The sequence below is a fragment of the Parus major genome, chromosome 5, assembly GCF_001522545.3.
Source record: "Parus major isolate Abel chromosome 5, Parus_major1.1, whole genome shotgun sequence".
Lineage (NCBI taxonomy): Eukaryota > Metazoa > Chordata > Aves > Passeriformes > Paridae > Parus > Parus major.
Window position 1 is genome coordinate 31775539 of NC_031774.1, and position 25869 is coordinate 31801407.

Genomic DNA, 25869 nt, shown 5'->3' on the forward strand with positions numbered 1-25869 from the left:
AAAAAAAAAAAAGAGAGAGGGGTTGTCCATGTACTTTATTTGTACAGTACCTAACATATTGAGGTCCTGGCTCAAACAGTATCCCAAGTGCTTCATTGAGACAACAGTAATTTTGACTTGATTATATTGCTTAGTGTTCATGGACTTCTGTTCAGCTGGATACATAATTCTCTTCTTTAAAACAACCATGGTATCCACCTCATGCCCAAACATTATTTTTCTTTGCTAATGTTTTATATAAAGAAAATTATTGCAAAAAGTAAAAAAGGAGGATGTCAGTTTTTATAGCAGGATTCTTTTAACTTGTTTTTCCGTGCTCTCAGATTGTTAATAAAGCTGTTTTGAATGAGAAATGCTCAGGCCATAGAACATGTAAAACCCAATGAGTGTAACTGTCAGCTCTCTGCCTTGAGAAAATTATTAGAGCCCCATGTGTTCTCTACAGCCAAAGGCTGTCACCTTTATATTATTTCTCCATTAATGCCTTCTATTTTTATTTCTCAGTATTAAGATGAAGTCCAAACTATGATCTGACATTTTTAAAGATTTTAATCTAATAATTAACATTATGGAGATGGCAAATATTTTTTAGGCAAGAAATGGCAAAGGACTAAAACTGCTATGTATATATCAACATAGACTTTCCATTTTCAGGAGTGCCTACAGCAGCTGAAGTAGGACCTTAGACTGGCAAAGTCTATTACATTGTATTACTGTGTATATTGCAAGTCCTGTTACTGAAATCAGGAGGCCCACAGAGGGGTTAATATTGACCACCTCAGCCTTTGCAGGATTTGTTTTCAATTGGCACTTTTTCTCTAATCTAAGGCTACAAATATTTTCCTTAAAGTTGGTTAGTTTTGTCTACTTTATCTTATTAGATTTTTGATTATATTTCATGTGCTTCTGAGTTCATGCACTTAAGATTCATTTTGTGTATTCAGACACTTAGCATATTTTCTGCAAAACATCTGTCACAATGTGAAAACGTATTTGAGTAAGAAAATATTTCTGGTTCATATCTTTTTTTTTTTTTCAGTGGTAAATTTAGACACATATTTCTAGATGCGAAGTGTTAAACTTAATTAATGCTTTATTTTAATAGACATATTTAGTCAGCAGTCTTTTATCCATTTTGTGTAAAAAGGTAAATTCCATATGTTTACAATGTTACAAAATTAAGTTTTGATTTAGAGGTTACCAAAATGCTTAATGCATATAGATGCCTTTCATTTTAGGGGAAATGGGGATAGGCTGATCTGTGCTAACATCCCGTATGACTTACAGTTCTGTATGTTCTGTTCTTTGCTTGTGAAAGAAGCTTAAAAAGAAAAAAAATTACTGCAGTGCTCCTACTTCATCCAAGAGAGAAGTAGCAATTCAGTTAAAAAGACATAATAAAGACCATTGTATTAATGTAGAATATTTCTTAGATTTTAGTTACTTATAGATTTTACTGTTTTCTTTCAGTTTTAAGGGAAATTCTCTTAGGTTCACAAACTTAGTTTTGACTTAGTTGATACTGTATATGCTACACTCTAAATGCTCCAGCTTTTTCCTTTCTTCTCTCAGAAAAATGAAACTCATCCTACCTTATCTATTTCAAGAAAATCTTCTCTAGTTCATATCTGCAATGATAGATGAAACACTTTCATTTATTTGTGAATTGGCTATCCTAATTATTTCCCTGAGTTAGATGTTATTAGCAGTTCATATTCGCAGCTCTGAGCATAGTTTCAGATGAAGTTCTGTGTCTGAGCAAGGTTTTATGAAAGAAGGGCTTTATTGATTTCTTTTTTTGTTTTTAAAGATCTTTCATTCATGCTAATAATCTATAACTCAGTCTTAGCTACAAATTTACCCCTTTTTTGTTATTTTGTTTTCCCTTCTGAATCTGAATTTAGACAGGCCTTTCTAATCTGGTAATTCATCACTGACATTCAGGGTTTGGCTTCAAACTCCTCTCTACTTTCCTGTAAACTAATCCTACAATCCTAAGACCACCAAAGAGAATGTCATTTTAGCTAGAAGTCCACACTGTCAGAATTGAGGTTTACTGTATGCCAATTAACCCTCCTTTAAGCTCCTCCAAATGGCTATCAATCTGGTTTGTTTAAAAGAAATAAGCTGTTCTTTTATTTTAGAACTAGTAAAGAATTTTACATCTTTCTAAAGCAATTTTCTGCATTCTTACTGACTTCATTGATGTGAATGTAAAGTACACAATAGGTCAAATTCTGACTTCAGTGGGAGTTGGTGGGAGCACAGTCTGTACATCTGAAGGCAGAATTGATTCAATCTTAGCGTGCCTGTGCGGCAAAAAAATATCTCTATATAATTCGTCTCCATATAATCAGCAAGTACAGATCTGAGTTTGTTCTTCATGCTGCTTTCATGACTGCCTTACGTGAGCTCGGAGGAGCTGCTCATGTTCTCAGAAGGTGTATGTGTATTTTTTTTCCCTTGTTTATTCACATATAAACATTTTACATGCTTCCTCAGAGGATTTCCTTGTAAGGTTCAGTTATTCTTAGGAGACTGAGCACGTAATTTGTAAACTATGCAAAGAGCACCCTGCAGCCCAGGAAAACCCTCGAACCGTCCACTTGGACCTGCTTTGCTTGCCACTGTAGTACTCTAGGATGTAAGGGTTCTGTACTGTGCTGTAACGAGCAGGATTTACTCATGCATGACCAGATGTCCAGTGGAGGATCCATGTATTCATCCTCTGTTCCTGTCTTCCTTCAAACAGCTATTTCTTATAGTATGATTAATTTTATTTTAGATTATTTGATAAGGATGTTGGTTTTGAATGTTAAAAAACCCAACATAGTACCCTCTGCTCTTATGCCTTCTCCATGCTCTTTGGCTGTTCTAGCGTTGCCTGTCTTATCTCAGTGGAGCAAGGTGTAACTTCTGTGAGCCAAATGAGATAATTACATCCAAAAGAAAAGGGAGGTCTGTTGGCAGGAATGTTGCTGTTAAATTCAGGTGAAACCATGGGTTTTTTACTTGTGTGCTTTACCTTAAAACTGAGTAAAAGCTGTATCTCACACTTTCTGAAGAAAGACTTCATTTACACCAGGCATCTTATGCTTTAAATAACTGAATTGGCAAACTTGATCCACTTAAATTTTACTTTCTAGCTGGCTTTTTATAATAGTCCTTTAAACAACTTGTTAGGAACTTTTATTTTTTTTTCCTCATAGAATGCCATAGGTAGAAAACATTGGTTTTTAAAAATAAAAAGTTTTTCAAAGCAGTTTAGGCCTTTAACATAGCGTTAGAATATTGTCTTGTCTAAATCATCTCCCATATATTAAAAAGCAACAGTCAGTTTCCTTCCTGTGCTATAAGTAATTAAGGTTATAAATTGAGAAATTCTAAGCTTAGCTTCCACCCCTCCTACTTTTATTTTTAAATTTAAGTTAATGACTTTGGGAGCCGGTCTCACAATTGCATTAAGTATCCATGAAGGTAGGGTTTTTATCTAGGGGTGATTTTCGGTAGTATTGTATTCTTTGTTTGGTAGGTTTGGGGGGGGGGGGTGTTGTTTTTTTGGGGTTTTTAATAGTATAGCAAAGAATAGTGGGACATAAACCTTTCAAAAGTTGGTTTTGTAAAATGTAAAGCATGAACAAAGGTTTCTCATGTTTAGCTTGAACCAGCCCACATCTGTTACAAGAAATTGTAGAACTGCAGACAGGCTATGGCTTTTCTCATGTCCAGGGGAATCCACTGAATCTTGGCCTTCATTTAGGATTCCCTCCTGATGAGCAAATTCCCATGACCGCTTTTGAAGCTTTAAAAGCTTTGGTTTTGTTTTAAAAGGCCTCTGAGCATAGGCAATGTTTTCATAGGCATTTAGAAACAAAAACTTGAGCTTTTAAACCTTCAAATGTCGCTGTGGGGATTCACTTGGCTTCTCAGCAGACCAAGTCTGAGATAACACCTGCAAGAAGTGTGTATCTGTGTGTGTGTATTTTGTGAAATTGTGATGCACCATCTCAACTGACCCACAAATGTGACAGTGGTGCGTGTGTAAATCTTATTGTTATGTTTTGCTGTTACTCAGTTTTAAGAGCAAGCTATTATTTTGGTTCTGTGGCACGACTGATGAGGAGAAGATAATTTTGGTTTTAGACTGTTTTAATTTCTTCTGCTTCTTTGTCCTGTGAAGCAAACTCTAACAAATGATCTTCAGAAGAACAGACAGAGTTAAAGTCCATAGTTATGTTTCATTATCTAGAGTACTGGGTTTTTAGCTTCAGTTTTACTTTTTTCTTTTGCCGCTAACATCAGTTGCACAATAAAAGGTAGTTTTATATAAATAGATGGGTTATACCGTGTGTAAGCCCAGGTCTGTGATTACCAGATGAGAAAAAAAGTTCTATAGAAATGAGTGCACGGATCATCAGGCTGGTGAAGTAACAGAAGTACTTATTTGCACTCCTTTTCAGCTCCATCTCTATGTGTCTTAAACACCTGAGGTGAAATTTTGTCATGTTTCAGACGGAAGGGGGTTTTCAGAATTAAGGATAAATACTAAATGAATATATTAACACAGCTTTTCTCCTGTCCTGTGCTGTTCTCAAAACACCTGTTAAAAACAAACAAGCACATATTTCGAATTGATGATACTGACTGGCAAACTTGGCACCAAATAACCTGCTGAAACTAAAATGTTGATGCAGAACATGTGCTTAACTTAACAGTCCATAACCCTGTTTTTTGAACACTGAAATACCTACCCTGAGGAGAGCTCATAAAATGAAGGTCTTTAAAGTTCATAGATTAGACCAATGAAGTTGGGGCTGTTTTTAAGAATGTGCATCTTCATTGACTCCTATTAATTCAAGATGGCCAAGTGTATAAAATATGAGGCATGAAAGCACCAAAGGTTTTTATTTTTTCCCTTGAAGTGTGCTTTCCATAGGTTCAGTATCTAAAGGGATGAGAGGAGAAGGGATGCTCAGAGAGGCAAACATTCTGCAGGAGAGAGGACTACGTGTTGCAGGCAGGTCTGAAAGAATCTCTGCTCGGTTTCTAAGGGTATTTAATTGAGCTTTTTACAACATATAATGATTAATTCTTCTAGAAATTCCCAGTGCCCTTAAGATTCTATTGCTTGGGATTAGGTTGAGCAATTTGGCATATCTCTAATCGTGTTTCCCCATGTGTAACATTCCAGCCATGTCTGTCTTACTTTACTGTTAAATATATAATTTATAAACAGATAACAATCCTGATAAGCTTGTTTCAATCCATTCTAGAATGAAATTACTTGTGTTGTATTACGTGTGATAGCTTCAAACTGCTTTGGAGTAACTGTACTCAACAAAGAAGAAATCTTTGTTATACTATTTATCTAGAGGCACTGGAAATTAAAAATCTGAGCTACTGTAACAACCAGGATCTATTATTTCTGAAGTGTTTCCTGAGAAATAAGCTTTCTGCACCAGGCAAATGTGGATTTGCAACAAATATGGAAACACAGAATTTTCCTTTTTGCACTTGTCCACACAGGGTACATGTTTGTTTGTTACTTTTAAATGAAAGAAATTGGAATAGGCTATATTAAGCTGAAACAAATTTTCTTCATTGAATTTTTCTGGCAGTGTAAGTTTTCTGACAAAAAGCTTACAATCTTCCATTTCACCAAATATGTGCTTTTTTTTGGCTTTAAACTATATGCTTTACTGTTAGACATTTTGGGATATGGTGGTTTAATTTCTCTTTTGTGAGAATAAACCAGATGCATCTTCTTGTGCTGAATAGCCTGACGGAAAATGAAAATAGAATTTTTAAGCTGTGAATTGGCAAAGGGGAGTCGGACTGGGTTTTTTTCTCAATGTTCCTTACTTTTTTTTGATAGCTGAACAAAACTCGGGGGGAAAAAAACAAGTTGTCCTTAACAAGGAAATTATTTAGCAGTGCAACGTGTTTACGTATCTGGATAAGAACAGTGCATTGTTAGGAGCAACTGCATGAATTGCATGATGCAACCTTTTGACAAGAGTGTCTGCTGGAGACATCTGTGAGGGGTGACCTTTCACCCTAAGGAAGAATGCTCTGAAGGTGGGGAATGCCCTTATCAGTCCTGGCCCACCATGCACAGGGGCTGTCCTGGCCCACCGCTGTCCTTGCACCCTCCTGGTTACACGGCTCTTCAAATATAAATTGGACAAGCCCAAACTGAGGAGAGTCTCCTGAAGAAATGTTGAAAGCCAGCTTGTTTTTGTCTTGGTGGGAAGGCAGAGGTTTAAGTCAGGCCTCAGACAGTATGAAATTAGGATAAGACCCTTGGCCTTTAAGTAGCGTCATTATCTAATAAGGCACCTGAAGAGGGATTGCTAATACCTGATGTGCCTGCCACTCTCTCAGATCCTTTACTTTTGTAAATCACTTGGTACCACTCTTGTGGAAACCTGTATAAACAGCATGTTACTCTTCAGACACACAGGTCCAAATTACAAACTGTTGTGTGCAGACACAGAAGGTATCAGCTATTTCTTTTTCAGATGGTAGGCAAGGGAAGGAGACGGGCTGGGGGAGGTTGGGGAAGAAATAAGAATTGTAAAGTGCTGGAAATGTTTTCAGACCAATGTATATATCTGATTTTCATTAAAAAAAGGAAGTCCACTGTACTGGTTGTAGTCAAGAAACTCTCTGTCATCCTACTCTGTTGAATTCACTCTGGCACAGGTGACTCTCTGAAAAGCAGCATCGAGTTGGTCATTGCTGCTTCTTGTAATTGGCTGCTGTGCTTGCAGTGGTTATCCATGGACAGCCATGGCCCAGTCAACAAGAACTCACATCCCGTTTGTTACAGGTGAAGTGGTGATTTCTTGTCTCAAGTGCCTGTAGTGTTTTAGGAGTGTGGTTTGGGCTTGTTTGTTCTTTGGATTTTAGGCTGTTGGTTTTTCTTGTTTTGTTTTGGTTTTCTTAAGTGAAAACACAGATAATATAAGGATCTTTGACTGCTAAAAATGAAAGAGCGAATATTCTATCCCAAAAGGTGGAGCAGTCTTGAAGAAAACAGGTTACTCCCCCTCCTCCCCTCAGTACTCTTTAGTCCCACCGAACGACTGCATGCTTCAGCACAGATTTCTCTGCTAGTTGGATCCCAGGAGGCCTTATTGAGTGCAATGCTGCTCGGGGAGTTGCAGCTGTATAAAGTGGGGGAAAAAAATGTAGTTTGTACGAATTGTTCTTTACCTTGGTTTGGGTTCAGCATGGCAGCTGCACTCCGACTTTGTGTGTGACAGCACAAAGGACAGCAAAAGTGAAAAGCGAGTCAGCAAGTAGAGAGACAAAAGCAACGATCAGCTAATACAGCTCCACATGGCCTAACTAATTTATGAGAAAAAAACTGTTCTGTTCATTGGATCAGCACTCTGAGGAGGCAGGTGGAATTGTAGGAAGTTTTCATTGAGTCTCTGGAGCAACTAAGGAAGTCACTAGAGATTCTTCTCAGTTTGAACTTTATCAGGGTCTACGCTTAATCAATATGGTATTGGAAAAAGAATTAATTACTAAAGCAGAATAAAACAGCTGCATTTTAAACTAAGGATCCATCAATTCAGTAATCTTCCAGTTACAGGCTAGGTGCCGTGAGGATCATTTTGACTTCATGTAATGAGGAACTGAGGGAGTTTCCTCATGAACAGGCTGGGAATTCACATTAGCCTATTTCAGCTATTTGTCATCAGTACAACTCATTTCTCCCCTTCTGAATTACAATTTGTATTTGATATACTGTCAAACCCACAAAATTCCCATATTCATGGAACTGAAAGCATTAATGTGGAAATCATTGTCACCATGAGAAAAAGTCTTAACCTTCCTGAGCCTCTTTATTCTATAGGCTGCGGCTCAAGTGGTTTCATGCCGGACATACCTCTATTGTGTTCATTGTGAGGGTCAGGGACCTGCCTGTTGAAGAAGCAGTAATTTGAACACAGCCTGTAAATGTTTCATCTGTAATTTCCATAATGGTGAATTTCAAGGAGGGCTGAGAAGGGTTATGGGAGATGAATTAGGTTTTTAGTGAGCTCATTAGGAAGCCAAACAGAGTTTAGACAGCAAGGCGGTGAGTGTGGCTGTAATCAGTTCTGCTCGCTTTGTTCCCTGCCTTCGGGACATTTTTTGAAAACTTCATGGCAGGGGCTGATGAGAATATACTGAGCAGAGGCTGCAATCTGATGGTTGACTTGTTGATTTGTAAACCTCTTAATTCATTTTTTGTTCAATTTAATCTTTTCTTTCTTAAGGAAAATTAGTTGAATGTTAGCCCTCTTTGCACTATTCACCTCTTAAATTATGCTCATTTTGAGGAGCTTGTTATGCCTGAATAAACATGAAATGACTTGGCATTTTCCCATAAGAGGCACACCCATTTTAATACCATGTATTTACCATTCCTGGAAATGTCTCATTAACTTCTGAAAATCTGTGAGCATGATATTTTTGGGCTACTGTAACACACCTCTTGGCAGTCACAGAAGGCAGTTTGGTTAATGCCTCATAATATCCATTTTTATTCTCAACATGAAGAAAGGCTCTCTATAGAAAATTGATGCAGTTTGCTCTGCTAATTTTCATGCTCATTCCAATTAATTTAACATGACCCAGATTTTCTTCCTCGGGCTCATCCTGACTAATTAGTAAGGCAACACCTAGAACAAGTTCTGTTTAATAACATTGAGGAACACTAGTTGTGAGTGATTTTGATGCTAATAAAGATATTCACTGATGGGACAGATATTTGATGTCAATTATAGTATGTAATTTAGAAGTCCCTATGTGCTGGATAGAGTATAGGAAGGCTGGCAAATCACTATGGGAGATATTTTTTTTTCTTTTTGTTAAAAAGACTTCCAAAGCACCTAGCTATCCTCAGGGACCAATTAGTTTATTTTTTTTTTGGTGCAACTAGTAGTATTGTCAACTAATTCCGCAGTAATAGATGGGGTGGTGCTGCTAAGGATGTACAATCTGTGAACCATCAACAACCGGGGCCCAGGCTTGCATAATTTACTGAACCTTTATTACAAACAGGAAAAGCCACCCTCGGTACCAGAAAGCAGCATGGCCAAGGAGAAAAGGATAGCTGTCTCATCTCTTTGATATAACTTTTCTTTCCTTGCCATTGTCCAGGTGAATCTGTTTTGCAAGAAGTAAATATTGTTGAAAAGGGGGCTTGGATAGTGCTTCATAACTGAATTGTCAATGCTGGTGTTCATTTCAGAAAAATGGTCCCAGACCTGCACTCTATGTGATAATTCTTTCCTGTTCTCTGAGTACTCTCCATCCAAATGTGAGGGCTGGTGCTCATGGAGGTGTCCTGACTGCAGAGAGACCAGCAGCACAGGCAGATCTTTGTCCCTCGGAGCACTTCTTCCTGGGAAAGCTGGCTTGCTCTGTGTGTGTAATCCCCAGAACCAGAAACACAGCATGTGTGGCAAGGGAAGTGAGGTCCAGAAAGTGTTCTGACATTGAGTTCATCAGAGATAGAAAGAGGAAATGACAAACCTTAATTTTCCACTGGTCTCTCACGTATGCTGCAGGAAGACAGAGATAGGATAGTAATACTGTTCGTACTTCAGGATTTTGGTCAGCAAATACAAAAAACAAATACAATGTATTTGGTCAACAAATATAAAAACCTGTCCGGTCTCTTTACTGAAATTACAGTGCTAAGACTTGGTTTTGCTTCTAGTAACAAAAATGGAAATCCTGCTGTTTATCTGAAGGAGAAAAGAAAGAAGATGTCCTTGTACATCTATTTTGATCACAAGTATTAAGTCCAAGAACCTGCCTTCTAACAGAGTATTTCATGATCTCTTTATGATAGACATTTAGAAATGAAGAATTAGCAAAAGAAATAGCCATGCTCAGTCTTGAAAAAAATGTAATGCTCAAATGAGCACAGGAGTGTGTTGGCATGTTTGTATTTAAAAGTAGTAATGTATAATATTCACTTAAGTAACAGCCACCACCAATATCAAGTACTACTTTCAAAGCAGTTTTTATTGAAAGCTGTGTGCCTTGCTTATTTGAGCAGTTTTAAAATAAATATTTTCTGTATAATTTACTGAAGGTAACTTTCTGAGCCAATAACAGAAAAAGGGAATAGAATATCTTATGTTAGATAATGCTGCAATGTTATTAACATCTCAATTCTTATGTGCAGTATTGTTAAGTTTTAAAAGCTGACACAGTAAAACACAGGTAGAAATATCTTAACTTTGAAATTGCAAGGGGGGAGGTTAATGTCTTTGAGGCAAATCTTAATTGCTGAGATCTTATTTGGGTGGTTTTTTTGTTGTTGTTGTTTTTGTTTTTGGGGGTTTTTTTGATGGTTTTTTGATTACCAAGCCCTCTCATTGGCATGATTTCACCAAGTTTTTAGGAGGAGGGGGAGAAGGAGAGATAGAGAGACTGTGTGAAGTTTCTTCTAATGCATAATGCATTTAAACACTGTACTTTCTGGACTGATGCCACTAACCAGCTCAGAAATGATTCCTGTTTCCTCCTTACAGACTGGCAGTAAGGAGTCAGAGATGACCATGTCCATAGTCATTCCTAGCTGGTGTCAGAACATGACAATTCTGTTGTTCTGGGTCAGTGGTGAATAACTCACTCAAATGGTGCAAAGTCAGCCAGTTCTTAATTTTTTATCTCCTCAAGAGTGCATTCAGTGACTTTATCACTGAGAAGAATGACTCCCCTGCCTAGTGCGAGCAAGATCTGGAAATTTGTTGCATCAGCACATTTAGCCTGGACTGCTCCTTGATTGGTGGGGCTTATATTTGATCTTATAGCAGACAGGTCAGCTCGCTGGCTGGCTAGGTGAAGCAGGTCCAGAGGAAAACTTCATTTTACCCATCTGACCAGAAGGAAGGGAAGCCTCATAACTTGCCAGGCTTTTTGTCTGGGCTCCCTACATGTAGGCAACACTAACTCTTTTGAAGGAGGGGAGTAGGGTGATGTGAGCTCTCCAGAGCCCAGCTTGTGAGAGCTCAGGGACACAAATCAGTCTAGAGAGATTTTGTAGGCACTACATATTTGTGTTTTGTAATATTTTCTGTGACAAGGAAAGACCTGAAATCAAATTACGGTTCATACAAATTATGAGCAAAAGGCACAGTGTCAGGTGTCAGAGTAGGTGTCTGTGCTTTTTGAGTTTTGTGCTGTGAACTTTTAAAAAAATAGTGTTACAACAACTTAGTACCCTGTGGTTTTGCTATTCTTATGGCTCCTTATTTTCTAAATCCACTTCATTGAAACTTTTGTCAAAAACTTTTCCCCTTGTTTCTACAGAATTATGTGTGTATCAATACTTTCAATCACTTAAAACAGCCCTAAGCATCTTATGGAACAGTTTGGCTTCAGAGAGAAATGACCATAGCCATTCCTTCTTTTTTGCTTGTTTTTTAATCATATTATCCTGAAAAAAAATGAGTAAAATTATACAATGGAAGAAAAATAAATTGCTTGTCTGCCTTTCTGATATCATAAAGATATGTGTCAGGGACTAACCAGGAGCTTTAGCTCCCTTACAGTTGTGCATTTTTGTCCATCTACTGAACTTCAAAGAAAATAAACATTTCGGGCTTTTCCAGTAACCACTTTTAAGCATCCAATATGTACAGCATGTAAATTATAGATGGTTTACAGTTTACATTTACAAGGCTTCTTGGAGGAAAAGACTTCTGAAAAATGGTAGCCCCAAAAATAAATGCAGGCAGGTCCAAAGCACGCAATTGTCATCTGGAGAATGATTCACTAGCGGGAGCAAGACTTCATCGTTTTGAGCACCAAGTAACATATCACTTATAAAGAGTATTAGTTGTGTTTCCAAATACATAACACCCTATATTTAAAGTATGGGCTTTAACTTAAACCTGCAAGAGCAGACTGTCAGTGTTCCCACGTAACCCTTCACATTCTGGCATTTTCCAGACTGCCAGCCAAATGAACACTTTAGGAGGAGGTGCATATATATGTCCGCAGCACCCAGCGGGTTAATCCACCCTACTGTGCATAGGTGTTGGAGCTCTTATGGTATGTAAGACTCGCCAAGTTTGGAGTTGTTCTGTACTTGTACATTTTTTCCTGAACTATGCATTCACAGCAAGCAACTCTTATGCTGTTCAAGTGTTTGTGAATGCATATCGATACAGTACTTCTATTTGTTTTATGTAACACACACATTTGTGTACATTTTATCACCAGAAAAAGTTTTTATGGTTCATTTTGAGACCTTTCTAGTAAAACACCATTTTTTTTAAAGCATTTAGCCATCCTCCATTTTTTCTTTAATACATCTTAAGATAGACTAATGTGCATTTTGGACTTGTGGCCTAACAAGTGTCCTTTTCAGTAATTGAAGCTTTTAACTTAGCATCTCCCAGGAATAACTGTCTGTTACATTTCTAGTCCTAACTTTTTATTTTTTTTAACAATGAAAAAATCTTATCCATGTGTAGCTATATGTAATATTTCAACTAGTGCTTTCTTAAAAACTAAACAGCCCTGAAAAAAGAGGTTTCTGATGTGGTGATAATAAGTACTAATAAGTACTCTTGCTGTACTAGTGGGCATCATTTTAGGGGCTGTCTTCTGAACAAGCAGTTGTGTCAAACAGCATAGGGTCTCAGCAGAACTGCAAGACATTAAAATGTCTCGCAGTCCATAACTACTTTTAACAGCTGTAAGGAAAATTGAGATGCTCTGATTGCTATTTTCCTTTAAAAAAAACCAGTAATTTTTACTCTTAAAGAAACTACATTAATGATTTAATGAAGAAGAATGGTGCAGGATGTTAGTCATCATCTGCTTTTAAATTCTCACATTCTGCTATATATAAACAATTGCAAAATAGTAAAGGTTAAATATTGATGAAGTACAATTGAACTTAATTACTTCAACTGCAGGTAGAATTTTAACTGAACTTAGCTATTTTGCCTACATTTGATATTATTCTAAAGACAAAAGTAACAGGATAACAAATATAAAAAGCTACTTAGAAAAAAGTATAGCTCTTTAATGTATACTTACTTTGATACAGTTGATTGAGAAAATGAAAAACATTATCCCAGAACTAAAAAAGGAAAATAGTCTATTAAAGGAGATGTGCTTTCAGCAAAAGAAAAATATTTTTTTTGTCTCCTGATTTCTTTAATGACTTGTTATTGTTGCCTCAGCTGTAGCCAGTCTGCAGCTGGTATTCTTAACAGAATTACTATGAGAATGCCAAAAATACTTTTCTAAAAATATATAAAAAAAAGATTTAAAAAGAATGCCACTAAAACTGCAGCACAAGGACACTGTGTGACAGTGTTTAGTAGGATGAAAAATTTAAACAGAATAACAGCTATTTACATTCACACTGCAAAGTAATTACTGAAGCATATAGAATACTTAAACCAACCTATTTTAATAAGGCTTTCCTTCAGCCTAGATACCAAAAACTGGGAGTACACTTACAAGCTTGTACTGAGCTGGGGAGGGTGGGAATTGAAGTTAAAACCATGTAGGAAAACGTCTAATGAACCCTTTCCTGGCGAGGTACAATATGAGTTTCACTTTTAAATACAAGAGCATTATAAATCAGCACAAACCACATGTTTTAATGAGTGTATCTCCTCTGAAATTGTGCAGTGCTTGCAATTCTCTGTGAACAAGACATGGATCTGGTCTCACACTTCTTACTCAGGCAAAACTGCCACTGACATTAATGATAATTTTGCTTGAATAGAACAAAGTGCTTGATGAGAGTTGTGCCAGCATGAGGGGTGCGAGATTAGGATAAACGTGCAAAAAAGTACAACTTCAAATGGCTGTACCTTTGACTTCTACAGCTAGCATTTCCTCCAACTACAAGGATCTTAATTATAACATTTTCTGGTTCAAAGATTAACATTTAGCATTCTGGGAAAGACTTTCTGGACTTTAGTAACCTGATCAGCACGGTCTCCTTTTGGTCTCTGCCTCTTTCTGGTTCTTTGTATTGCAGGGGAGATGATAGTATCTGGCACATTCCTCGGATGTCTTGAAGATAGCAGCCTTCTGTGTTTGGGGCTGAAAGATTGTGAACTCTGTTAGCAGAAATGCCACACAGGGGAGGTGAATAGAACATTAAAAAAGCTTTAGCTTTAGGTACTGCAGCGCAAGCAGAGTTGAATTTGAGAGCTGGGACTTAAGTGGACATTTGTCCCTGCTTTCTTCCTTAATAAAATCTGAGTGTTAACTGTGGGTAAGGGCATTTGAGAGATCAGTAAAAATGAATCATTGAGTGCCCAGAAGAGCTTTATTATGATATACTGTGGAGAACTTTAGAATATACCTAGTACTTTATAAATGGTTATCAGGTACATGTAGGAGTTACTACATATAGGAAGAAAATTATTTTGTCCTTTGCTGCAGAAACAAAATAATTTGCCAAATTAAAATGTCAAAATAAAACTCATCAGAAATTGGATCTGTGTGGTCCTTTCTGGCCCTGTGCTCCCATCCAATTTTCTTTTGCCCCATGAAAAGCTATTGAGCAAAAAAAATCGCAAGCTCCAACCAGCAACGTTTGTTGTTCTTGTGTATGCGTAATCCATTTTGAAAAAAACTGACACAATACTAAATCTGGGGAAAAAGAAACATCTCCGTGCAGAAATCCTGACCGGCCAAATTGATTTGAAAAAAAATTACCAAATTTTTAAAAAACCCAGACTGATACCGGGTTCCAGTACTGAGTTCTTGTAGGAAGAGGCAAGAGAGGTCGCTAAGTTCAGTTTGTTTGCCCCAGAAGCAAATAGATAGAAGGAATTATTCTGCTCCCAAAGTTCTGCATAAGCATTGCCACTGCCCAGTTAACCGGTGTGAAAATACCATGGAAAATAAATTATTAAACTATACTGTTATTACTAACTTGCCAGTTCCAGAGAAACAAATGCAGCCACATTTACATATGTGTCCATCTGTCTGTTTTTACACTTTATGTCTTCAACCAGTGGGTGAAATTGTTTTAATCCAAGCTGCAGTCTGATTTTTTTTTTTAATTTGTTTTTTCCCCCTGCTGATATTTTTCTCTGTGTGTATGTTATTTGTAGACGGACATGCATATTCTTGACAGTAGCTAGTTCTTAATTGCCCCTTTAAGTAACCTAATCTATCTGGCCATGGTAGTTTTAACTGGAGTATGCAGCAGAGTTCTCCATGGATAATTTTCGTTAGTTAGCAGATTGTTACCATCTCAATGTTGCTGAAATCCCTAATCTCAGGTCAGCGTGAAGCTGCAGTGGTTACAATCCTGTTGCCTGATGCAGTGTGAATGGAAGTGCTTTCTGTCAGAAACATGTGGTCTCTTCAGTGGAGAGCCTGCGTAAATCCTGTGTAAATAGAGGGAGGCTAACAAAGGATGAGCCCCTGCAGCTCAGAGCATTTGGAGCCATTTGGAGGCTGAATTTGCTAAATGCTGCTTATACCGCCTGAAAAGTTGAAGAGAAAGGAGCATAAAATCCCTTCTTTTTTCTCTTTCTGCTCCTACCCTGGGGGGAGGGTGTTAAGGGCCAGGGAAGCCTGAGGTAAGCCTATGAAGACTGTTTTTTCAGTGCTCTTTTGAGTGTGAAAAAGGTGGCATGGGTCACTGTCCCCTCTTTAATGTCGGAAAACCCACACAGTTAGTAAATGTTGCATGTAAACTAAAGCATTTCATCCCTTCTCCTGCACTCCACGGCAGTGGGCCATGAACTAGTCACTTGAAAATCGCAGAAAAATTTCACTTCAACATGTCTGGACAGTTTAGCACAGCAGGAACGTAAGAGAGATCAGTAATTAGCAGGTTGCTTTACTGTTGTTCCCCTTGTCTGCATTGGAACACTTTTTTCACCTGATGTGAAAAAATGTTGGATTGCAATGAACGAACCATGAACCTCCTGGCTGATAAAAGAGCTTAACATTTAAACTGTGGTTTATTAGTTTTCTTTATAAAAGCTAGAAAAATGCATTTTTGGCATTTGACAGAATTTCTAAGATTTCTCAATTCACTTTACAAATAAACATGAGCTCTAAACACGGATAATTAAAGACACAAAAAAGCCAGTCCTTTTTCTTATTTTTGGACGGAAAAATAATGAAAGGGGAAATGTGAAACTTAGCAGTTCTGAAAATAATTTTGAAAGACTTAGATCACTGATTTTATAGCTTGCATGGCTATAATAAGAGCTGAAATGTCATTCCTAATTTGAATAAATAATAAAACATTTGTGAATTCCTTTTTGCAAATAAAATATATTAATGACTCTAGAGGGGTCCCTATCCAGAAACAGAAAAGAAACTGTTTTCATTCTGTCCCTTGTAAATACACTTTATATACAAGATACCACGCAAGTCTTTAAGCCTTTAGCACATATTGCCAGATGGCAATAGAGACTTGCTCCTGAATGACAAACTATGCTAAGTTGTAATTAGATTACGTGGAATAGCTTTGTATGTGGGGTCTGGTAGATCTTAAGTTTTCTTCCTATTTGAATCTGCAGTAATTATTAATGCCTTGTGTGAAATTCATATATGTCATCTTTACATTATCAGCCCAGTGGAATTGCTGGGTTTTATTCTGGAAAACAAAAGATCCTCCAAAAGAACAGCAAGAGAGAAGGGCAGGTCTTTGTCTCCTTCCTGTTTATAGAAGGGCAAAAGAATAACATCTGTAGGAAGAGAGATGGTAGTGGTGTATGGCAGAAGTCTTCCTGCTCTCTCTAGTGGACCAGTGTCCAACCCTTCTTTCTGTCCAAGATGCTCGCTGAAACATAGAACAGGGGAGCATGAAACATGTGTCTGGTGTCTCAGAGACACCAGGGCAGAGAACACAGTGGTGTGATTACAGCAGCTCACTTGAGGACACTCCACTCAGGGAAGACGTGATCGTGCAGGTCGGCGCAGCCTTAGTGCGCCTGTAAGGCCCCTGAACAACTTCTGATGGTTCCTCTCCTCCTGGAGTAAAGTAATTTGGCAAAACCAGCACAGGGACTGGCAGAGCACTGCCAATGATGGCACAGCTCTGAGCTGGGTTGCCCACCTCAACTGTTTGTGATTTTCAAAGTCCCATATTTGCCAGTCATAACCTATCTTAGTTTCCCTGGGCTAGAAACGGAGGTGAGAGTGGCTCCTGTGGTGTGAGGAGACTTTAGTCAACTTCCTTGAACAGGGACCATTAAGAGGAAGAGAAAAAACCAAAAACAATCCATAGCCAGAACTTCATTCAAAGATCTGTGATCTACTGACACTGTAAAGCTAAAAGCCTGATAATTTTAACAGGATGGAATGAAGATAAGGATTCTCCTGACGGGTCTTTGATTCTGGAGCTGACCTTCCCTCTCTGTTAGTCTTCCCTTCAGCACAGACTATCTTCAAAAACATCTTCAGACACTTCTCTCTCCAGCTTTTTGGTAGTGATAATTTAAACAGATTTTTAAGATTTTTCTCTGGTGGTGATATGGATTGTATTACTAAGCTGAATGTCCTTATTAATAATGATTTGCAATATTTATGAGTCTAGATGGACACATTGTAAGTACAAACAAATAATTGCAAATTGTGAATATAGTCTGCATGCAGATTTTCCTCTTTGTTTTCCATTTATATCTACATATTCCACTCCATCAAAATATTAGACTGGAAGATTAGAGTAGCTTACTTAAGATCAGTATAGTGCACTGCAGCTTTCCTTTTCAGATTCCTTTAACTTGCTTTTCGTATTGCATCCTCTATTTTTAGAAAAATGGTGAAGTGTCTTGTCTTTCCCCGAGTTTAGATACTCCTGCTGTTCTCTCTTTTCCTTTCGTGTGACAAACCTTAAAGCTGTAAGGGACCTTTGATGGTGAAGAAACTCAAACACTGGGTTCTGAAATGTACTTTTCCAGAAATCACTTTTTTAACTGCTCTACTTGATATGATGGTAACAGAAACTATTTCTAGAATTTGAATCTGGACTGTTACCAGGCTTCTGTGCTTTGGCCTGACTGGGTCATCCTTTTCAGTTATCGTTTTGATAAATTGGGAATTTGTTGTTCATCCTGTTCACAAGTGGTAAAAAGACAAGATGAGCAACTTCTAAACTTGCTTCCTCTGTTGCTGAGTTTTTACTCAGTGAAGAACACAAACAAAGACAAGGATTGAGATAATACTGATAGTGTGGGAGACTAACAAAGAAAAATTCATAGATACAATAAAGTTGGACAGACTTTATGTAGGACTGGTCTCTGTTTCTCAAAGAGTCCTTGGCTGTGTCAATACTGGGCTTTGCAAGCTTATCTGTCCAAGGAAATCAGCTTGCAGCAAGTTGGAATTATGGTGCAATGGAAACCCTGCAATAATTTATTATTTGATAATTTTTAAAGAAGAAGTAGTCTCCTTTCAGTGCAGAGGAATTTATCTTGTGGAAGGAAGCCCTCAGCATGTACTAAGAGTGCCTGAACACAGAACCAGTGTGGAAGCCCAACTTCCCACTGTGTGAAGAAGACTTGCATCTTCAGCATCCTCCACAAACTCTCCCCTAGAAGGGAAGGTCTTTAAGGTGGACCAGGTGGGTCCCTTTGCAAGGTTTCTTGTAAGCTCTCTCCATCTTTTATAGGGGTTATTGAGACTATTACATAGCATTGCTAAAATCTTAAACAATCTGGGTAAAATGCCTAATTCTCTACTGGCTTGAAACCTCCACAAAGAGAGTGCCACTTAAGAATTCTCAACTTTCCTACAGCACTGATAGGGTTTCACAATCATGTGTATTCTTTGCACAGGAATAAATGAGTGAACAGTATGGAAAGCAGGAGAAAATTACTCTTAAATTTTTGGTTTTGGGTGAATGAGAGAGACAGTGGACCAAAATCCAAACCCTAATTTCTTCTCTAGAAAATTGGGATAACTATGCTTGTATAATTGCCTTTTCCATAGAATTTAGGATTTGACTTTACTCTTCTTACAAATCACCATCTAAACCAGGATATGAATAGTTAATATAAGCAGAATCTCTTGTAATGATGATTTAAATTATTTAAATTTTGATTCCTTTATACAGTAGTGAATAATATAGTTAATCCAGTCTGCCATAAAGTGACTTTCATGTCTGTTCATTTTATTTCACTTTTGATAATTTATTTTTCTTCATTTAAAATAACTGACATTTATTTGGATAAAGAAAACTAGGACCAGAAGTAAATAATTCCATTTTGGAAAAGACAGTTATGGTCTTTTTCTATGATTTCATCTCACTAGAAACTGCATCCACTAATACGAGTTGTAGTCCTATTAAAGATATGACAGTATAGATTAACAGGACACCAGGAGGAACAAATCTTGCTGTATTTTTCTCCTGATACCATTTGGAGTTAGAATATTTGAATTTCCTTTCATGAGGTTATGGAACAGATTAGGGAACCACCGACTCTTATGATTTCAACTGCTGATTAGGATGGGGAGGCAACAAGAGCTTTAGTTGAACTTTTCTTTCTTGGACCACCATTAGCTTTTTTAAACCAGGATATTAATAACCTCATCAAAAAATCCAAACACCGATATAGCGTGCGGGAGACTCCTGCTGAGGATGCTCACAAATAGGAGAGTAAATGCAGACAGACAGGAATTTGTCCATGCAGGGAGTGAACTGGTGTTTCTGTGGTTTGAAAGGATGGTGCAGAGCAGAAGTTTTACAGCTCCACACATCCTGTGCATACACACATTACTTTTACATAAAGAGACAAAGATATCTTTATCTGCACGACAGATAGACAAACAGACTGACTGACTTCAAACTTGCACTTTCAGTAGGGATTTTTTCCCCCCATCTCCGGGTACTGCTTTTCAAAATTGCCCGAGGCTACAGTACAGCACCTCAGATCCCCAAGGCCCATTGCCTGGCTCCTAATAGCCACTCTCCATCTGTGTCACATGAACAGCTGATGAGATAGCTCCAGTGTCTGTATTTTGGAGAGCATATCCACCCAGGTTAAAATGCTGGGGTTGCCAAGGAGCAGTCAGAAGCCATTAGTGTTTGTGAGAATTTGCCTTGCAGCAGTTCCTTGGCATAGTGGAAAGTGTGTGTGCGTGTGTGTGCGCGCGCACACGTGTCTGTGAGAGAGGGCTAGGGTGGAATATGTGGGGGGAAGAAAGCAGCAGAAAGGAGTGCTTTCTGAATAACCAATATCTTGCAAAGGCAAACAGTTGGTTACAGAGCTTCCACAATCTCTTTGACTGGTTTGCTGTGATTTGACTCTCCTTTCTCTATCGTTAATAGAGAGGGGGGGAAAAAAAAATAAAAAAAAAGCACGAGAAAGAGAGCAGCGACTTCAGGGTCTTGCTCTGGTGTTTGGGCAGATGGAAAGGAGCTGCTCTGCCTTGGGGCAGGGTGGTTGTAATGAAGTGGCCTGTCAGTCTGTAAATAGTGAGGGTCATCTCTTCCATGTGATGGAGGGTATCACATTGCAGTGAAAATGGAAATGTCAATAAAATTAATCTGCCAGCTCTTTGCTGTGGCTTTTTCTGTCTCTCCAGTCCAAAAGGGTCGGTTTTTCAGAGGGGACGCAGTACAAGAAGGGTGATCTGGCATGGGAGTGAAGATGGAGCTGAAATGCAAGTTTTGAAGCAAATGGACTGTATGTAGCAGCAATGTATTTCGTTTAGCAGCACTACAGATCTAGACAAGGCTATAGGAATTAGCTTGTGAATCTATAGCATTCCTCAGGAAGCTATGGAGCGTCTAGCTCAGGCTACATTGAGCACAGAGTTTATTGTTTTAGGCTTTCTTGGACAAGGTTTTTACTTAGCATGGGATTTATGGCATTTACTGCTAATGAATGTCTATTCTTAAATTACAAAAACCACCGTCTCAGCACAATTCCCAGATGTCCTTCCAGGACCTCGGCTTCTTAAACACCAGCAGGGAGCATAAACTCTCCACTTCTCTGTTTTCCTCTTTCGTGTGGCTCCGGGCTAATGATGTGTAAGGAAAACACAGCAATCTATAAAGTCTCAGTGCTGTCCCAGTATTCTTCATTTATTTTGCATTTGATTATGCCACAAGTCGGATCTTGTTTCTTTCCTTTTTTTAAAGTTATTAGTTCAAATATTAATGTAGGAATATGGCATATATTGCTGCTCTTGATTGATGCCTTCCCAAAAACAGGAAGACGTGCTCGTATGAATTTTAAGAAAGTAGGGGTCCTGCAATGCCTTGCCAGAAGAGTTTTTCAGATACATAATTTAGATGCCCTCCAGGCAGGCTTTCAAGGCATTTTTGCTGGAGGGCAAGAAAAAATAACTATGACTGTTAAAAGTAAATGATTTTTGCTAATGCACAATTAATGCCAGGGAAAAGCACAGAAGAGAAGGATGTTGATGGAAAGTTCTGATTAAGTGAGAGCTCTACCTTGATGTGCATCTTTTTTTTTTAATGATAATAATCACTGATGCAGAGATGTAGAAGTTTTCATGTCATGCAAATGCTGTGTGCAGGGTCACACTAGGTGTACGTGTTTGTGAGTGTGTGTGTGTGTATGTGTTCTGGGAGGTGATGGCTACGGGGAGGGGCTCATCTGACAGTGTGTTATGTGCACTGAACGGTGACATGGTTACTGCCACCCCTGCAGAGGGCCTCGAATATATAGACTACAGAACATTTAACTTGATTACTTATACGCACATATTCAGAATGGTTGTAGGGATGCATTTACAGTAAATGGGTTTTCTTGTGGCAGGTTTTCCCACATTGAATCCCATAATTGAAAAAGAGCTACTGCACTATGTCAAGCACACAATTATAATTGAATTAATGATATATGCATGTGTGAAACACAAAATTAGTATTTGGAGAGACACGGTTTTCTAATTTTTACATATTTGTATCAGCATTCTTATATAATGAGAAACGGTATGTGCCTGATCTAACATGTAAAAAACACCCAAACTGTGGTAGTGTCTTGGCAATTAATAATATTTTTTGGCTTCTGTATTTGGTTCATTAAACATCTCCTCCTTCCTGTTTTTCTCTTTGTTGTAGGTGATGGTTTAGACAACAGTGTAGCCTCACCTGGTACAGGAGATGACGATGACCCAGACAAGGACAAAAAGCGTCAGAAGAAAAGAGGCATTTTCCCCAAAGTAGCAACAAATATCATGAGAGCGTGGCTTTTCCAGCATCTCACAGTAAGTGGTGCCCAAAACCAAAATAAATTTCTATTTGTGTGCCTAATGAGGTTTATTCATCATTATTAGAAATCAATTGTCCCCATAATTTTTTGACCATTATTAGGTCTCAGGCTTTGTTGTTGCTTTTTTTTTTTTTTTTTTAAGATTTTTTTTTTCTTGGGTCTTGGAATCATGACAAATCTCAAAGAAATCTATCTATATACGTGAATATATAAATATTTATGTACACATCCTATAGAGAGAAAAAGAAAGAGAGTACAACACCTATCATGGAACACCACCTATATATGAAGTAACCATTTTTGGCTTTGGACTATTCAAAATCTTCCTGCAGACAGCAAAAGGGGGATTCTTGCTTTAGCACGTCTAAAGCTCTGCCTTCTGGTTTCTTTATTGCTGGCCTCTGTTTACACAAACTTCACATGTATGTGGTGAAAGAGAGAGTCCTGGTCTGAGTACGTGTGCTGACATACACTGTGGATGTTAGAGAAGTCAAAGCAGCAGCTTGCAACCTTGCCATTGTTACATTTTTTGTGAGGAAATAAAGAAGGCTTACAGATTCCCTAATTTTTCAGTTGTGTAACAGAGAGAATAAGCACCTTTTCTGCTGCTCTTCAAGTCCATTAACATTAACACCTAGCCATATACACATTTGGGGAGAGAGAGATTAAATATGTGAAATAGCAGTGCTTTCCTTGGGCTTTTATTTGTCTGCTTGCTATTGGTTTTGTCTTGGTATTCTGTTGACTATTTTAGCTTCACTTAGGCATCAAAACACAGTTCCACAGAAAACCTAGTAAACCTAATTTACTTGATGTGGGAAATGATGGAAACTGGTAAAATTATCAATTGATTTTTCTTCTTTCTCACACTTTGAAATTGTTTCTCACTTGATAAGGCTTAAAATGCTAACTGTTATTAACTACCGGTTCTTCTACCAAAGTTTTATAAATTTCCATGGTTTTATAAATTTCCTGCTGTTGGTTACAGTGTAATGATTCTGGGACCCGATTTATTTATGATAGAGACTATCGAGCTGCTCTGCCAGCAGCACAGCTAAAGGGGGGAGCGATAGATTCACATTTCTAAACCATCATTTTGATGTAAGGACATTAGTAGCAAACTAAGGTGCATTGATCTGGCCTGTGGGGTCAGGATTAGCTGGAATAGCCAGTGTCTCTGCTGGAGTAGTGGTTATTCCTGCCTCTCAGCTATGGCCATTTCAAAGGTCAGGTGCCCTGTACCCACTTGGCTCAGAGGAATTAGACAGAACATGAGTCTCTGGGCTGATTACTTAACCAAAGACAAAATAATGAGTCCTAAGCAAATACTGACTAATTGAAAGGGCTGTAAATCCATTACATATTGGTCAGGGATAATCAGGAGTATTTAATCACTTTTATCTATTCAGGAGCACTGAAGCTGCAACAGCAAAGCCCTGAACCTTGCCATGTGCTTATTATTCTCATCATTATCAAAATTACTTCACAGCTGTTCTTTGCTACATCACCTCAGCTGGAGATTTACTAACCTGTAAAATGTTTTTAATTTGGAAGTCGACTGAGTGCAAGTGGAGGTTTTTTCGTTTAGCTGTAGGGTATCTTCAGATGAGTAGTACAGGCAGACAGCAAAAAGCAGGGCCACAAATAAACAAGTTTGGTTTGTAGACATCTCCATGTTAACTCCATTTCCTCTTATGCAATTTGTGATATCTAGTTTTTTTCCTCCCTGCCTTTCTTTCTTATGTGCTCCTTGAAAGCATTTGACACTCGCTTATTAAACAGTCAACTGCCTCTTGCTTCTCTTGAGGAAAGTCTTTCTGCCTTTTTGAAATCCCTTTCCCTTGTTTGTGTCCTCTCTCCTCTGACCCTCTCCATCCTGCATGAATTAAGGAAATTTTCCATCACTGGTGAGGATGGCCTCACAAAAATCAGATTAAATGAACACAAAAAAAGCCCCAAACCTTTTACCATCCAGGCTTTAATGAGTTTGCAGGTGTTGAAAGATTTACTGCGCTGTAATTCTCAGACCTGCAAACTGATAATGGAGACCCCTGACCAGTGCAATGTAAATTCAGAAAGATTCTTGCCATAAACACATGCAGGGAAGGAAGAAAACTCCTTTCTTTTAAAGATCTCACACTTTTTCTCAAATTAGCTTGTCCATTCAAAATGTAACTCTGGCTTGAGCCAGAACGGGGGAATCTGTGATATACAATTTTATTGTTGCAAGTAAATATCTTTACAATGGCAGTCCATGATTCAATGTACATTCCTTCATTACTACTCTAACCTTATTTCAAATTGGTTTGTTCCTCTTTTGTGCTGTATGACCTGTTCTTGTATTACAATAATCCCCTGATGTACCCTTTTTTATTTCTCTCTCTCTCTCTCTTTTTTTTTTTTTTTTTTAAAGAAACTAATTGAATTATCTCATTATTTTAATTTGTTAAGCAAATGTATTTTACGTCTCAGGATGTGTTCTTAAAGAAGGAGCTGCTTAGGCTTTGCCCCCTGAATGGGCCATTGGTACATTTTGACATTCATGCATTCATTAAGGAGAGGGACATAAAAGAGCTCTGGTTGTATTTTTTTTTTCAAACACCCAACCAGCATGGAGCAACTTTTCCATAAGCCACAGGGGTCTCTCTACATATGTTCTCAACTGCAAGCCATTGTCACCTATTCTGAATACCTCAAAAGGACAAATAAAATACTAAAGGCCAACTGTAGCAATTGTTAGTCTCAATATGACAAAAATCATTAACCTCTGATTTCCCTGGAAGGAGAGGCAGTGGCAGTCCATCTCTTATAGCATGGATTAAATGTAGAAGTCCTTTACGCTGTCAAATTCCAAGAGAGTTACTCAGATCTGACTAATTGTATTTACTTATGATTTTAAATAAAATGCTATTTTTTCCCTTATTCAATCAGTTTGCAAACTCCTAAGGCAGCCAATTTTAAAAATTGAATGGCCTAAGTGGCTTTTTTGAAGAGACAGGCACTTGAACTCTGATGTAGAATGAATGTGTCTGACAGGCTGTGTCTTGCAAAACGATTTCTAACCCCTATCACGGCTTCCATTTTGTAGTAACTTTAATTATATTTGAAACAGGATACACATGCATGTTTTTATTGTTGGAAGTCAAATGCAAGGAGTAGGAGCTTCTGTCATGTTCTCTTTCACTTACTGAGCTCTGTCTTACATTTGGAATTACAACAGCACCGGAAGATAAAAGATCTGAGGATGAATTGGTTGGAAATGTGTATGCTTTTTCTGGATAATATCCAGTGTTTAAGAAAGTAGAGGAAATCCTAGTCTGGTAGTATAATCTTTTCAATAGTACATAAAGATTACGACATCAGAAAGGTAAACCTGACATTAAGACTGTTTTTAGTTGAGTTCAAAGGTGGTTAAAGAAAAGAAACAGCAAGAAATCTGACCCAAGCTGAGAGTTTATTCACAGCTTTGGAAGACTCCTTTTCCTCTTTGCTAAGGAGTTCTTAGTACACTCAATTAGCCTCTCAGACATCACTGCTTTCCTCCCTCAAGTGCTCCCCTATTTGCCCTGCAAAGAACATATTTGATCACGAAGTGAAAACAGGAAGTGCTCAAATGTATAGACACCTCCAGCTTACACCAGTGCTGAGATTAGGATTTCTTACCAGC

At 38.0% G+C, this 25869-nt stretch overlaps 1 protein-coding gene across 1 annotated transcript in view; it reads left to right on the top strand.

Moving 5' to 3' along the window:
- Nucleotides 1-25869, top strand: part of MEIS2 (Meis homeobox 2) — a 172873-nt gene that overhangs the window by 29905 nt on the left and 117099 nt on the right. Inside the window, exons 7-8 of the mRNA XM_033515231.1 lie at nt 11968-12069; nt 22052-22197. Of these exons, the coding sequence (XP_033371122.1) occupies nt 11968-12069; nt 22052-22197 (248 nt within the window). The remainder of the gene's footprint in view (nt 1-11967; nt 12070-22051; nt 22198-25869) is intronic.